This window comes from Heterodontus francisci, chromosome 2 (genome assembly GCF_036365525.1).
Source record: "Heterodontus francisci isolate sHetFra1 chromosome 2, sHetFra1.hap1, whole genome shotgun sequence".
NCBI classification, from domain to species: Eukaryota; Metazoa; Chordata; class Chondrichthyes; order Heterodontiformes; family Heterodontidae; genus Heterodontus; species Heterodontus francisci.
Window position 1 is genome coordinate 150,300,947 of NC_090372.1, and position 15,645 is coordinate 150,316,591.

The window sequence follows — 15,645 nt, forward strand, 5'->3', positions numbered from 1 at the left end:
TAAATGTCATCCATTTCAAAAAGAGATGACTGTAAGTCTGCAAATGCATTCAAGGATGTAACATATTATTCAGATTTGTATGACTGAATAAACCACTTAAGCTTTGTTCTTGTGGCTTATGACATTATTCACCCACTCCCTATGTGTTAGAGCCTTGAAACATAATTCCAAACATCTATTATTATCTATTTGGCTCAGATTTGATTGATATATACAGAGCACAGTTGTGAAGCACAAATGTGTTGTCTAAACATAAACGTATTGGGCTTCAATTGTATTTTTCACATCATCCCAAACCTCTTTTCTATCACAGTATCATGGTGCAACTTACATTAAAAAAAAAGTCCATAATGATTTAAGCACCCATGCTATAGCATGGGTCCTTGGATGCAGTGGATCGCTGTCACCAGCAACACAGAAGTTATTTTGCCTCCATAACAGCAGTAATTGCATTTCAAAAGTAATTCATTGATTGTGAAACACTTTGAGCTTTCCTGAAAATGAGCTGTGGCACCATATAAATGCTACTTTTTACTTTCTTTTCTCTCTTTTGCACAAACATATGTGTCTGTCACTGCTGATTTTATCAGTTGGAAGTGATAATATAACTAAATTGCATATGGACAAAGCATATCTTTACAGGGAGGTTGTGGCACAGTACAGAACTGCTAGCACTCCTAAGGGCTGCAAGTGCCACAGGTTCATTCCTAGAAATTAATCACCTCCAGCAAGGTGGGAAAATTAAAAAAGAAGAAAAAGGATAACAACGATAGCAGTGGAGGAAATCTTTCTCATGTGGAGGAAAAATAGATGCAGCTTTTAGATACTTAAGGTGATAAGAGTACTGTATATTTGTCCTGCAGCTGAGCAAGTACTTTTAGTGCTGAGCTAATGACTGTGCCATTGGCTTATTAGTTTCTCATCTATCCAGCTTGTCTACTCAGTCTATGCATTACATCTGCGTATATATATATGCATTCAAATATACAAGTAATTTACAAGAGGAGACATTTTTTGATATGGAAGCATGTGTTTTGTATGTGTAGTGTACATGAATATGTTTATATTAAAGAAGTGTTAATTGAATATTTGTAATACTATACTGTTAGAATTTATACAATACTGTTAATTGTTTCATGGAAGGAAGAAAGACGAATTCCATGAAGAGATTCTGAAATGCATTTCTGTTCATTTATCTTCCATTTAATTATCCCTTGCAGTCATTAATGGTTACTATGGCTTTAAAGTATTTTGAAAATTATTTCCATTAAATAACAACTGAAAATACTAACATTAATGCCTATTATAGAAGTCTACATTTTAAATAATACTTGTGATTTTATTTTGCGAGGAATTTTCAGAACCTCTTCCCTGGTCTTTTTCAGACAGCTCCGCAATTAATTATTCCAACATGTATTAACTCTTGTCATTTCCGTAGCTTTTAAAGGATTTTCCAGATGAGCTGAGGTCAGACATCACTATGCACTTGAACAAGGAAATTCTACAACTTTCTCTGTTTGCCTCTGCCAGCCGGGGCTGCCTTAGGTCTGTCTCCCTGCACATCAAAACCTCTTTCTGTGCTCCAGGCGAGTACCTCCTTCGACAGGGAGACGCACTGCAGGCCATCTATTTCGTCTGCTCAGGCTCCATGGAAGTGCTTAAAGGTACCATGGTGCTGGCGATACTTGGTAGGTTCTATAATTCTGCTTTAATTGTAAACATAAATAAGCCTTCTATATTTAGCATTTATTTTAAGGGCAATGACAAGAAATTAAATAACGCCTCAACTATTACAACCGGTTTGATTTCTGAGAACCAATCAAATTTTGTATCTCACATGCTCAGTAAACTGCATCCCTCCAACTCTGGCCTCTTGTCCATCCCCCCAATTCCTTCACCCCACCATTGCTGGCCATGCCTTCAGCCGTCTGGGGCCTAAGCTCTGCAATTCCCTCCCTAAACATCAGTGCCTCTCCTCATTAAAACCTTCCTCTTTGATCAAGCTTTTAATCACCTGTCCTAATATCTCTGTTGGCTCAGTGTCCTTTTTTTGGTCTGATTTTTTGCCAGAATTTTACGGCCCCCAAACAAGCGGGGTGGTGGCAGGGGTGGGGCATAAAATTGAGTGGGAGGCGGGGCTGTTCCTGAACCCCTCCCGCCCCCATTGCAATTTTACGCGGGGTGGTGGTGGCAAGAAATGGCCCACCCGCTTCAGGCCAATTAAGGCCTTTAAGTGGGCAATTAACTGGCACTTAAGGGCCTCCTCCAGTTGGCAAAAACCTCAAGAACCGCACCTGGTAAAACCAGGCAGCCTTCTTGCAGGCTGGGGGAGTTACCTCCTGATCAGACACCCTGTGCCCCACGGAGGGCCTCCCCCGAAGCCCCAACCCTAACCCTAACCCCCAATCTGATTGGCCAGCAGCTCCATTAGGTGGGAATTCCTGCCTTAAGGAGGTGGAAGTCCCGCCCATGACCAATTAAGGACCTGGGGAGTGAAAATTCCCAGCCTGGCTCCCCACGCCCGGTGGAGGCAGGCATGCCCCCAACGTTTTGGCCAGTGGGCGGGACCTCACGCCCAGTAAAAAATTCCAGCCAAGGTTCCTGTGAAGTGCTTTGGGGCGCTTTACCACATTAAAGCCACTTTATAAATGAGAGTTGTTGTTCTGTCAGAAAATTCTCTGCAAAAGTCTAACACACAATATTGCAGAAGACAAAATACAAACATGGAGGCAAGAATTTTTCTGGCTGCCGTACATAATGACATAAGTGCATTGTGATGGTTCCCTTAGATATTTCTAGGAAAATCACGAAAGTTTGTTTTACAATTTGCAGTGAGGTTATATCACGTGTTTAGTTTCCTCAAGCTCAGTTGAAATGCCTGGCACACAGCTGTAGGGATCAAAACAGTTTATTAAATACAAGATGTGGTTCAACAAGCAAGTTAATTTCCTTGCAGAACACTGCATGATATTCTACGAGAATTCATTGAACAATGTTTTTTTTTCTTTCGTTCAGGGGATGTGGGTGTCGCAGGCTAGGGCAGCATTTATTGTACAGTTCTAATTGCCCTTGAAAAGCTGCCTTCTTGAACCGCTAGACCAGCCATGTAAAAGCTGTGACGGCAGCAGTCCTTGGAGTGTTGGTACACCCACAGTGCTGTTAGGAAGGGAGTTCCAGGATTTTGACCCAGCAACAGTGAAGGAATGGCGATATAGTTACAAGCCAGAATGGTGTGGCTTGGAGGGGAACTTGCAGGTGGTGGTGTTCCCATGCATCTGCTGCCCTTGTTCTTCTAGGTGGTAGAGATTGCAGGTTTGGAAGATGCTGTCAAAGGAGCCTTGGTGCAGTACATCTTGTAGATGGTACACACTGCTGCCACTGTTCGTCAGTGGTGGAGAGAATGAATGTTGAAGGTTGTAGTTGGGGTGCCAATCAAGCAAGCTCCTTTGTCCTGGATGCTGTCGAGCTTCTTGAGTGTTGTTGGAGCTGCACCCATCCAAGCAAGTGGAGAGTATTCCATCACTCTCCTGACTTGTGCCTTGGACAGGCATTGGGGAGACGGGAGGTGAGTTACTCGCCGCAGAATTCCCAGCCTCTGACCTGCTCTTGTCGTCACGGCATTTACATGTCTGGTCTAGTTCAGTTTCTGGTCAATGGTGACCACCAGGATGTTGATAGTGGGGGATTCAGCGATGGTAATACCATTGAATGTCAAGGGGAGTTGGTTAGATTCTCTTTTGTTGGAGATAGTCATTGCCTAGCACTTGTGTGGCACGAATGTTACTTGCCACTTATCAGCCCAAGCCTGGATGTTGTTCAGGTCTTGCTACATGTAGACACGGGCCGCTTCAGTATCTGAGAAGTCATGTATGGTGCTGAACATTGTGCAATCATCAGCAAGCATCCCCACTTCTGACCTTATGATGAAGGGAAGGTCATTGATGAAGCAGTTGAAGATGTTTGGGCCGAGGACACTACACTGAGGAACTCCTGCAGTGACATCCAGGGACTGAGATGATTGACCTCCAATAACCACAACTATCTTCCTTGGTGCTGGGAATGACTCCAACCAGTGGAGAGTTTTCCCCCAATTTCCTTTGACTCCAGTTTTGCTCGGGCTCCTTAGTGACATATTCGGTCAAATGCTGCCTTGATGTCAAGGGCATTCTCTCTTACATTACCTCACCTCTGGAGTTCAGCTCTTTTGTCCATGTTTGGACAAAGGCTGTAATGAGGTCAGCAGCTGAGTGACCTTGGTGGAACCCAAACTGAGCGTCAGTGAGCGGGTTATTACTGAGCAAGTGCCGCTTGAAAGCACTGTTGACAGCCCCTTCCATCACTTTGCTGATGATTGGGAATAGACTGATAGGGCGGTAATTGGCTGGGTTGAATTTGTCCTGCTTTTTGTACACAGGCTAATTATTTCTAGACTTCAGGCAATGGCACATTATAATCTATATCTATGAGCCAAGGCCTGATTTTCCTTCCCGCTCTGTGGGGAACAATGTTGTCTCTCCATGGATATGAACCCATATTCTACAATTCTCAGGCAAAAGAGTTGGCACATTAGGTAGCCATCAGTTTGCTCCCACATTTTATGAATACCCTGGTCACTTTTCCTCTGAAAATTCCTCTCCTGTCCCTTGAAAGCTCCAAACATACTGAGGTAGATTTTAAGTATCCAATAGGCGATAGGCGCAGCTCACCAGCTGGCCGCCCAATGTTACCGGTGGGTCACCCAGTCCATTTTGATTGCTGGGCCTCATTACCTTGGTGCCAATAGGCTGCTGGGATCAATGCAGCTCGCTGGCTCTGGGTCAGCCGAGTATCATGCAGTCTGGAGAGACAAACAAGTGTGTAGCTCCGGGCAGGGGGCGCCTGGGGTAGCAGTTTCCCTCATTATTCGTGTGGAACCTGGAACATCACTCCTGTTCCTACAGGCTCCACATAAAATAATTATAAACTTGCAGTTTTTAGACCTCTTTGGTTGTACTCCCAGGTAAAACAATGTACACTGCATCATTTCAGCTGCATCAGACTTTTTTCCTCTCTTTTACCCTGATTGTCTGAACATTATATATCTATGAAAATCTTTCGAACAAAAAACGCTATAAAAATTCAGGTTAGATGTTACTTAATCAGTACCTGAGTTATTTACAGATAAATTCAGCAATCCCACACTCAGCATTAAACTATGCTCAAATGGATCACAGGCCAGAGATAGAGATACAATACTGAATTTACAAACTCATCTTCTCTCGTAATTTTCTTTTCACCTTGCTGTCTCAGCCCTTCAGCTAAATTTTGAATAAAAATAACACATGATATATGATCTCTACATAATGGGCTTTTTATCCATATTTATCCTGTGATCTTACATCTTAATACTTACATTTTAGAAATAAAATATGAGTAATTTTACAGCTGCCTGTACAATTACACAGGTTAAGGATTACAAAGAGTGATGATTATTAGAAAGACAACTTACAACTTAGAATAATTCTACCTTGGTTGTTGCTAAGCACCTATAATTAATTTAGGTGCTAGCTCATAATAGCAATAGGAGATGGGACAATAGCACAAAAGTAGAGAGTATCTCACAACACCATGAAAGAGAATTAATAAAAATTAATTTTGTGTGCTTCCCCTTGTTTTATCTGTTGCAGTTTCTCTCCCAAGTTTTGCTTTGTTTTCTTATTAGTTACAAACATATGAACATACAAATTAGGAGCAGAAGTAGGCCATTCGGCCCCTTAAGCCTGCTCCACCATTCACTAAGATCATGGCTGATCTGTTTGTGTTCAAGTTCCACACTTCCATCTACCTCCGATAACCTTTGATTCCCTTGCCTAACAAAGAATCTATTTACCTTTGTCTTAAAAATATTCAATGACCCCACCTCTACCACCTTCTGAGGCAGAGTTCCAAAGTCGCACAACCCTCTGAGAGAAAAAATGTCTCCTCATCTCTGTCCTAAAAGGGCGACCCCTAATTTTAAAACAGTGGCCACTGGTTCTGGACTCACCCAGAGGAAACATCCTTTCCACATCCACCTTGTCAAGACCGTTCAGGATCTTATATACTTCAATCAAGTCTCCCCTCACTCTTATAAACTCCAGTGAAAACAAATCCAGTCTGTCCAACCGTTCCTCATAAGACAACCCGCTCATTCCAGATATCAATCCAGTAAACCTCCTCTGAACCGCCTCCAACACATTTACATGCTTCCTTAAATAAGGAGACCAAAACTGCACACAGTCTTCGAGGTGTGGTCTCACCAATGCCCTATATAATTGAAGCATAACATCCTTACTTTGATTTCAATTCCTCTCATAATAAAGGATAGCATTTCTTTAGCCTTCTTTATTACTTGCTGTAGCTGCATACTAACTTTTTGTGACTCATGCAGTAAAATTTAGCTACCATGCCATCGCTCCCCTCATCTAAATCATTGATATAAATTGTAAAAAGTTGAGGCTCCAGCACAGACCCCTGTGGGACTCCACTCGTCATATCCTGCCAATCAGAAAAGGACCCATTTATGCGTACTCTCTGTTTCCTGTTAGCTAGCCAATCTTCTATCCATGCTAATATGTTACCCCCCTACACCATGAGCTCCTACGTAGCGCAATAACCTTTTATGTGGCACCTTGTCAAATGCCTACTGGAAATCCAAGTACACGGGCTCCCCTTTATCCACTTGTATACAGTGTAAATAATGCACCGTTGAGGTTGCAGACTTGTGTATCAGGCAGATGCTGCCTGACCTGCTGAGTATTTCCAGCACTTCCTGTTTTTATTCTAAACTTGTGTATGGCCCTGACATGTGTATAGTACCATGCACTAAACTATCTTTAAAACCCTGGCTCATCGTTATTGATTATTATGTTTCATTTCCTGAAACCTAGAAATAATTTGACTGCCTACCCAGTCAGTTAAAGATAATGTCGTTACGTGACCTAAAAGTGGGTGGGAGAAAATTTAGTAAAGGTTTTCCCTTTATTATGTACAGCATTTGTCACTTCATATTTTACTATAATTATTACTATTTAACTGCCTATTGACATTTATTTGCTTCTTGAATGACAGCGATGTAGTCAGGATTATATACAATGTGGTGTTGACAGCTGTGATGAATTCTACCCGTCAAACTCAATGATAACTCAATATATAACTGACATCAGCCATTCTTATGGCTTCAGTTCCTTTCATAAATAAGAAGTGCAATAAGTTCCAAGGAGCAACCTCATTGTTGGTATCTGAATTGAAAAAGCTTGATTAAGTCAACATCAGATTTATTATCATTAAATCTGTCTCTGATACATCATACATTTTAGGTCTCCCAATTATTTTAGCTTTCTGAATCATTATACAACAGCTCACAAGAGTCGAGTTCCACATACAAGCTGTTGATTTGTGTCTTGGCTGCACAATGGATGGAAAGACCTAACTATGTTCATAACTGCATGGAGATATGTGAAATACATTCATTAGAATACCCAGCAGCCAAGAAAGTTTAAGTAGCCCTTAGTTATTACACCTGACACATTTATTCAATATATCATGGTATCTACCATGATATGGCTCTCAGCGGGCATCCCCCCCCCCCCTTCCTGATGCCGGGTCCCTTGATCAGGCGTTAAGTGCCTTTTAATGGGGGACCACCACCCTGGAGCCACAAGCAACCCACCTGGAACATAAAACCAGATATTTTCAATTTCAGTAGCTTTCATTTCAACAATAATTTAGTTAATCAGCTCCCTGCAGCATTAGCTGCCTGTTGTTCAGCTCTGGGCCTTAATTAGCTGTCCATCAGGTGTTACTTCCTTGTTATAAATTGTTTGAATTTACCTTCTGCCCATTAGCCAAACATGTCAGTCCAATTGTAAAATGAGCATTTTCATGCCCAGTTGCAAACTGACTTTTTATCTTACGTCTTGACAGTTCACAGTTGTCAAAAATCATAGGACGCACATTCATATTTTCAATAAGGCTGGGATTTTATTCGGGTAATGGAGGTCTCGACCTCCACTCAGCAAAAGTACGATGAGAGCCTCGTGTCACCTCTTCTGGGGAAGACCTGCCGTATCAAATGCCAATTAGGCACTTACGTGGACAGTAGCGGGCCTTCCCCAGGGTCAAGATCCCGCTGGCGGATGTCCCACCTGCTGAGCTGCTGGCCAATCAGAGGCCGGCAGCGCTTTAAGTGAGCAGTGTCACCGCGGAGGCGGTGGCTGCTGCCGGTACTGGACTCACTGGAAGCTCTGGACCCAGGCCACAGTTAAGTCAGGACGGGAGGGGTTTTGCAGGGCGGAGGTTCTGGGGAGAGAGGGTGTAGGGGCATTGGCAGCAAGGGCAGGGAGGTGGCTCTCAGCGGGCACCCCCCCCTTCCTGATGCCGGGTCCCTTGATCAGGCGTTAAGTGCCTTTTAATGGGGGACCACCACCCTGGAGCCACAAGCAACCCACCCTGGTTTGCTTGGCATGCTCCCCGTGCGGCGACAAGTCCATCTGCCGCTGGGCTGACACCTGTGAATGATGAGGCCCTTAAATGGGCATTATTTGCCCACTTAAGGGCCTCAATTGGCAGCGGGGTGGGAAGACCGTTCACTGGCCTTCCCACCCCAGACTTAATTTGGTGGCAGGGTTCCCCCTGTCACCATCCCACCTGATTCTATGCTCGCCGCACCTCCAAAACGACGCAGTGGAGAGCATAAAACTCCCCCCTGAGAAACTGCATAGCTCATTGTCACGCACTTAACTCTGTGTTTCATGTACACATAGGCTTGAATTTTACGCCGCCCCAGCGGGTCAGATGGTGGCGTGGGGGCGGCGTAAAATTGAGCGGCAGGCTCCGGGAGGTCTAACCGCCCCGATTCCGCCTCCGACCAAGTTTACGGAGGTCCGGTGGGGGGGCAGGGGTGTGAGAAGCGGCCCGCCCGCCCAAGGCCAATCAAGACCCTTAAGTGGCCACGTAACAGCCACTTAAGGGCCCTCGCCCGCCTCCACGGGTATTTTACCCATGGCAAGCGGGTGTGCCGGGGATGCGAAAGGCCACCCAGCTATGGCTGTCGGCCTTTCCGCACCCCGGGGAGGGGGGGGCCTGGCAATCAGGCACAGGGTGCCCGATTGAGGGCCGCACCCGCCTCCCAACCCAACCCTGGGATCCAAGACGCTCCCCTCCCCCCAAACGACCACCCTCGCCTCACCAGGGCACGACTGATTCCCCTGGTGAGGCTGCCCAAACTTACCTTCTGTCCTGGTTCCATTGCGTCCTCCTCAGTCGGCTGGGCTGCAGTCCCAGCAGTGGCCACCGCTCCCAGTGACACTGCTGAGACTAAGAGCTGCCGGCCCGCTGATTGTCCGGCAGCTCAGTGAGGCGGGACTCCCTCCCTCAAGTGGGTGGAAGTCCCGCCTCGGGCCAATTGAAGCCTGGGGATCCGTAAAATACGGGACGGATCCCCAGGCTGGGCGGGAGCGGGATCGGCACCGACATTTACGTAGGAGTCCGGCTCCCGTCCGCCCAGCATAAAATTCCGGCCATAGTCAATTTGATTCTCCCCATAAACTTTGTTGGGTGTGCTCTAAATTCTGAAAGGCCTTTCTATTCCTTTGTACTTATATTCACAATAAACTTGTTAATGCGGTCAAGTGAAATTTAACTCGCTGATGACTTTTAACAGAATTGTTAATTTTTTTTTTGAACAGATTAAAGACTTTTTTAATTGTGAATATTAATTTGCATATTGATACCCATCAGTGAGTGGTTTGAATTAGCAAACAAAGGAATTTTACCTGAGTGTATTAACCAATTGGCTACTATATTGCACAAAGAATTCCTAGATCCCGATTCTACTACTTTTTTAATCGTGAATATTAATTTGCATTTTGATACCCATCAGTGAGTGGTTTGAATTATTAGGATATAATTCAACTCAGGTCATTCACCATGTCAGCCACAGCACACATTCCTGACAGGACTTTCATATAATATTTAACCTTTTCCACTATGAGGAAAGCTCAATGACATTAAATTAATTGCATACAACTCAGTAGACAAGCAATCCTCATTGCTTGCATTTTAAAGATTTTGGTATTACCATTTTCTCTCAGAAGAGATAACTGACATACTGGTAGAGCAAATAAAGAAGTAGCATGGTGTCATGATAACAGTGTGAATTACGACTGGTCCATTTGTGGGAATCTATTAAGAACATTAAATACTCCTTATCATTTTGACTGTTGACTAACTTATATTCCAGTACATGGTAAATGTATGAAGGGTATATGTCATGTCTTCTATTGCAGACACATGCAGGGCTGGATCCTAAGAGTCCGCTACCGAAGTAGGCATCCGACATAAAAAATGCGCCCCGCCTGCATGGGCACAGCGTCACAGAGCTGCCACAATTTCAAACGCGGTGGCTTATTTGCATGGCTGCGGTGCCCGCCTCCCGCAATCACATGGAGGCGACAAATGTACCCTACAAGAAAGCAAGAATCAGCACCTTTTGGTGATATGGGAAGAAAATAGGAGTTGTGGGCCATCAATGAATCTTCAGTCTTTAAGAAATTTCTAATGGAAAGCTCCTCGAATGCATGTCTCTAAGCAGTACATGTGATATTTGGGGTCATGTTCTGATATCCAATAACCAGTCTTTGATGCTGACGCAATGGTAAAGATTCCATTCGGCTAAGGTTCATCCAGAGCTTTGTGTAGACACCAGACTCGAGTCTGCTCCAAACCTGTCATGCTGACCACATTATAGGAGCCGTCGCAGGCAATGGCGTCCGGTGCCAATGTGCAGGTGCCAGCACCAGTTTTAAAGAGCTTACAGCCCTTCATGAACATTTAAAAATTAAAGGGCCAGGTAAGTCACATTGCACCAAAACATAATTTCATGATGTTTGAATGCATTTTCCCACACCCCCAATGGCATTTCCGGCCATCCGTGCCTCCCCCCCACCCGCCACCAGAATGCGAATATTTAGAATATTCCCTTTCCCCCCCTCCAAAGTTCAGCAACTTTTCCCTTTACCCCTTCCCATCACCCTCACAACTAATACGAATCATTTTAACCTCGCTCCCCACCTCCCACGCAAAGAAAAAATCCTTCTTCCCCCTCCCCACAGGTGTCACGCCAGGTTTCCCCGAACGCGGATTTGAAGGCACGGTGTTGTCAGCCGCCCGAATGAAGATCGGTGTGGCAATTTAGGAGGTGATGGGACCCTCATTAAATCAGGTATGTAAAGTGCTTTCCATATTTAAATGGGAGTCCCATCGCCGAGCTATGCCGCAGCCGCCGAGATCAGCATGGGGCCTGTCACCAGCGTACAGATCTTCATTGCTCCCCTGCCAACGTTCCCGCCGGTAGAGGGGCTTCAAAATCCAGCCTGCAATGTTCACTCTAAAGAGAAAAAATTTGCAGGGCTACGGGGAAAAGGCAGGGCAGTGGAACTAGGTGAGTTGCCCACGCAGAGAGCTGGCATGGACATGATGGGCCAAATGACCTCCTCCTGTGCTGTAACCATTCTATGATTTTATGCGCATAATGTAGATTTCATATCCCATTTGCTAACTATAATGTTTTCACATTTATATACTTAACTGTTGGTAAAATACAGCAAGTACAGAACTTCTGCTACAATTTATACTATGTCTGGCAGTGTTATGAAAGTGCTTCTGTTTTTGTTAATATTTTTTGAGGATTCAGAGTCAGACTGAAGAAATGTTGAACGAGTTTTTTTTTTAAAGGGGGTCATCGAGAGCACACTGAAAGGACTTGTTTGACAACAACATTTACTGGTTGTCACATGACTTAAGTTAAAAATAGAAAAGAAACCCCGGTAATTGGGGAAGATGTGTGCAGAGAAATGACAGGTCTGAAGGTGGAATTTCTGTTCCCGGCTTCACTTTTGAATTGTTTGGAGTTGGGAATGAACTGTTTAAAAGAGGTTGGAGTTTTAAAAAGTAAAACCGAAGGACAGAATCCCAGCTCAGCCCAGCCTGTTCCATCTCTTTAAAAAGCCTGTGGAAGAAGGAGAGAACTTCCAAGGAGAGAAAAGAACTTCCAAGGAAAGAAGAGAAATTCCAAGGAAAGAAGGGAGTTCCCAAGGAAGGAGAGAAGACCACAACCCAGCTCAGCTTTCCAGCACCTCTCTCAAAGACCCTGAGAAGTCCACTGTGTAAATGCATCTCATGTCCTGTCTTTGAAGAAAAGCCTGCTCAATTAATTCTCAACGCTGCCTAAAAAGAACTGTTCTAAAAGATCCCAGTGACCCGTCTACATGTACTCGGATGCGAGACTGTATTCCAGTTTTGAAACACAACATATCTCATCTGCTGTTTCTTCAAGAATGAGCAAGTATTCAGCCCAAGTGTTTTTATTTTTGTGTCTGTAATAAAACTCTTAAAAACAAAAAATCCCTTTTCTTTCCCGCTTATTGTGTGTGTGTGTGTGTGTGTCTGCGTGTGTGGGGGGGCTAAGGTAAAAAGGGAACTTTAATATTTCAGTCCGTGTGTTTATGCTTTAATTCATTGCTGGTTAAGAATTGTTTTATAATAAACTGATAATTTTGTTGCTTATTAAGGAAACATGGTTGGTGTGTTTTATTCTGGGATAAAACTAGAGTCTATGATTGACTGTAACGGTAAGAGGGAAAAATTTTAAATATATGTTCTGACCCGTGGAGAAGTGAAACTAGAATAAACAGTGCACTCCTCCTGCCTCGGTCGTAACAATAGTGTTACTGTCTTTTACCCTAAGAATATTAATACTACAAAATACTGGAAGAATGATTGACAGTACAGCAACTTCTCTGAAATGCAAGGGAAGGAACTACATCACAATGGCCAAAATCATAACAAGACTTATGCTACGGTCCAGAGTGAAAAAGTGGAGATGCTCTAAATCATTAAGGTATGAGAGGATTCAATGGGTACTTGTAGAAAAAAAGAAAAAAATGAAATCTATTAGGTTTATGGTGACGTTGAAGATATTTGTGGATTTGGTATAGAAGTGCTTCAGCAATACTCAAAGTGTTAGACTTGATGCGTAACCTTATTTTCTTAATGTTCTGAGGTATGTTTTCACTATGTTCAAGAAATGATAGGGTTAGCAGTTTTTTTTAATTAATCTATCAAATGCAGGTTCACAGAGAATCTGCATTGCAGCATTTAAAAAGCTGTGTTTGTATTTTCCACTTACATTTTAAAGAATAATGTTAACCCATTGAGATGTATGTCAAGATTGTACTCAGAATTAACATTGAGAGATATTCTTAATTTATAGTTATAGTCTCTTCAGAACTAAACATTCTACATTTTTCTCAATAATATTGTAAAATGTCATCTGATAAAATAGTTTGACAATGTTTTTATGCAGAGATTATCCCCAAAAAACTACAATGAATTATGTTATGTAATCTGGGTGCAGTTTATTTAACACAAGTTCATCTAATTTCCTCAGAATGATAAATGACAAATATTACAATGAAAAATGCTACCCTGAAGCTTGAAGAACAACTACACAAAGTACAGAGGATCAGCCCTTCCCACACCCTCTACACTAGAAAATGCAGAGATGACCCCTTCCCCCCACCGTTTCACTAAAAATCCTCAGTTCCCCGCTTCCCCACCTCGCTGGCGCCAGCGTTCCCTGGCCAGGAAAATGAAGGCGCAACAGAGTCGGACAGCCAGTAAGAATGCAGTGAATGGCATTCAAATGTATTCATTTCCTTTATTTAAATATTTAAAGTCAGGTCCCGTCACCGTGCGGCGGGGACCACCACAGAGTCTCGCCACCACTGGGAAGATCGGGCCCGGCAATCCCGACATCGGGCTCAGTGGCGGGCCACAGCAACTGTGGTCTTCTGGCACCCCCCACCTCCCCCCCCAGCCACAGAGCCCGACGTCGAGAGCTCATCAAAATCCCGGCCTATGACCTTAACCACCACTTCCATGCTGGAAAGAATGGGCTCCAAGCTCCAAGCTGTCAAAGTTGTGTCAAGTTGCAGCCAGACTCCTCCACTCTCCTTGACAGTCATTGAAATTTTTCCTGCACCCCATCCAGGTCCTCGGGGCTAAACTGCTGGCATTGATCAAAACAGCTACCTGCTCCCACTGCCTTCTTAGTATCTGCCTGGAATTCAATAATCCAATTAATAAATCGTGAATTAAAAGCTAGTATAGTGGTCACCATGAAACCATTGTCAATTGTTCTAAAAACCCATCTGGTTCACTAATGTCTTTTAGGGAAGGAAATCTGCCATCCTTACCGAGTCTGGCCTACATGTGACTCCAGACTCCAGACCCACAGCAATGGTTAACTCTTAAATGCCCTCTGAAATGGCCTTGCAAGCAACGCAGTTGTATAAAACTGCTACAAAGCCTAAAAAAAGGAATGAAATCGGATGGACCACCCAGCATCAACCTAGGCACCGGAAACGACAACGGCAAACCCAGCCCTGTCGACCCTGCAGAGTCCTCCTTACAAACATATGGGTGCTTGTGCCAAAATTGAGAAAGCTGTCCTACAGAGTAGTCAAGCAACCTCCTGACATGTCATACCCATGGAATCATACCTTGCAGACACTGGCTGGAATTTTACGCTCGTCGGACGGGAGCCATCCATCAACCAAAAAGTCAGCAGCGATCCCAACTCCGCCGGGCATGGGGATCTAGACCGCATTTTACGGTTCCCAGGCCCTTAATTGGGCTGAGGCGGGACTTCCAACTCATTAAGGCAGGAAGTCCTGCCTAATGGAGCTGCCAGCCAATCAGCGGGCCGGCAGGTCTGGAATGGTGGCCACTGCTGTAACTGCAACCCAGTTTCAAGATGAAGAGGAAGGGCATCCCTGGAAAAGAGATGAGTTTTTGGAATCTCGCTGGGGGTACTCGGTTGGGCCCCGGTGAGGCAAGGGGGATCGACTGGGGGTGGGGGGGGGGGGTGGTGCAGGGGAGATGTTGGGCATTGGGGTGGTTCAGACATCGGGGCGGCCCTCCATCGGGCACATGGTGCTCAATCAGGAGGGCCACCCCCCCTCCCCCATACCACCAGAAGGCCACCTACTTATTACAGGCGGCTTTTCTCGGGCCTGGGCCGTCTGTTTGCCAACGGGAAAATTTCCGTGGCAGCAGGCAGCGGCTCTTAAGTGGCCATTAACTGGCCACTTAAGGGCTTTGATTGGTCTAGGGTGGGCGGGCCATCTTTCGCTGCCACCACCCGCTTAAAATGGCAGCGGAGGTGGGAGAGGGTCAGGAAGGGGACTGGGAGGGCCGAGACTCCCAGTCCATTTTACTCCCCTCCCAACCCCGCCAAGCTCCCACTACCATCCCGCTCTCTGAGGGGCGCGGAACATTCTGGCCAATGTCCCAGACACCACCATCAACATCCCTGGGTATGTGCGGAACCACCAGCAGGATAGACCCACCAGAGGTGGCGGCACAGTGGTATACAGTTGGGGGGAGTTTACTTGGGAGTTCTCAACATTGACTCTGGACCCCATGTAGTCTCATGACATCAGGTCAAACATGGGCAAGGAAACCACCTGTTGGTTGCTGCTTACCACCTTCCTCGGCTGATGAATCAGTGCTTCTCTATGTTAAATACAAATTGGAAGAAGCACTGAGGGTAGCAAGGGCACA

At 44.8% G+C, this 15,645-nt stretch overlaps 1 protein-coding gene across 1 annotated transcript in view; it reads left to right on the forward strand.

Moving 5' to 3' along the window:
- kcnh8 (potassium voltage-gated channel, subfamily H (eag-related), member 8) overlaps positions 1-15,645 on the forward strand; it is a 533,200-nt gene that overhangs the window by 392,487 nt on the left and 125,068 nt on the right. Inside the window, exon 10 of the mRNA XM_068011912.1 lies at positions 1,439-1,688. Coding sequence (XP_067868013.1) covers positions 1,439-1,688 — 250 coding nt within the window. The remainder of the gene's footprint in view (positions 1-1,438; positions 1,689-15,645) is intronic.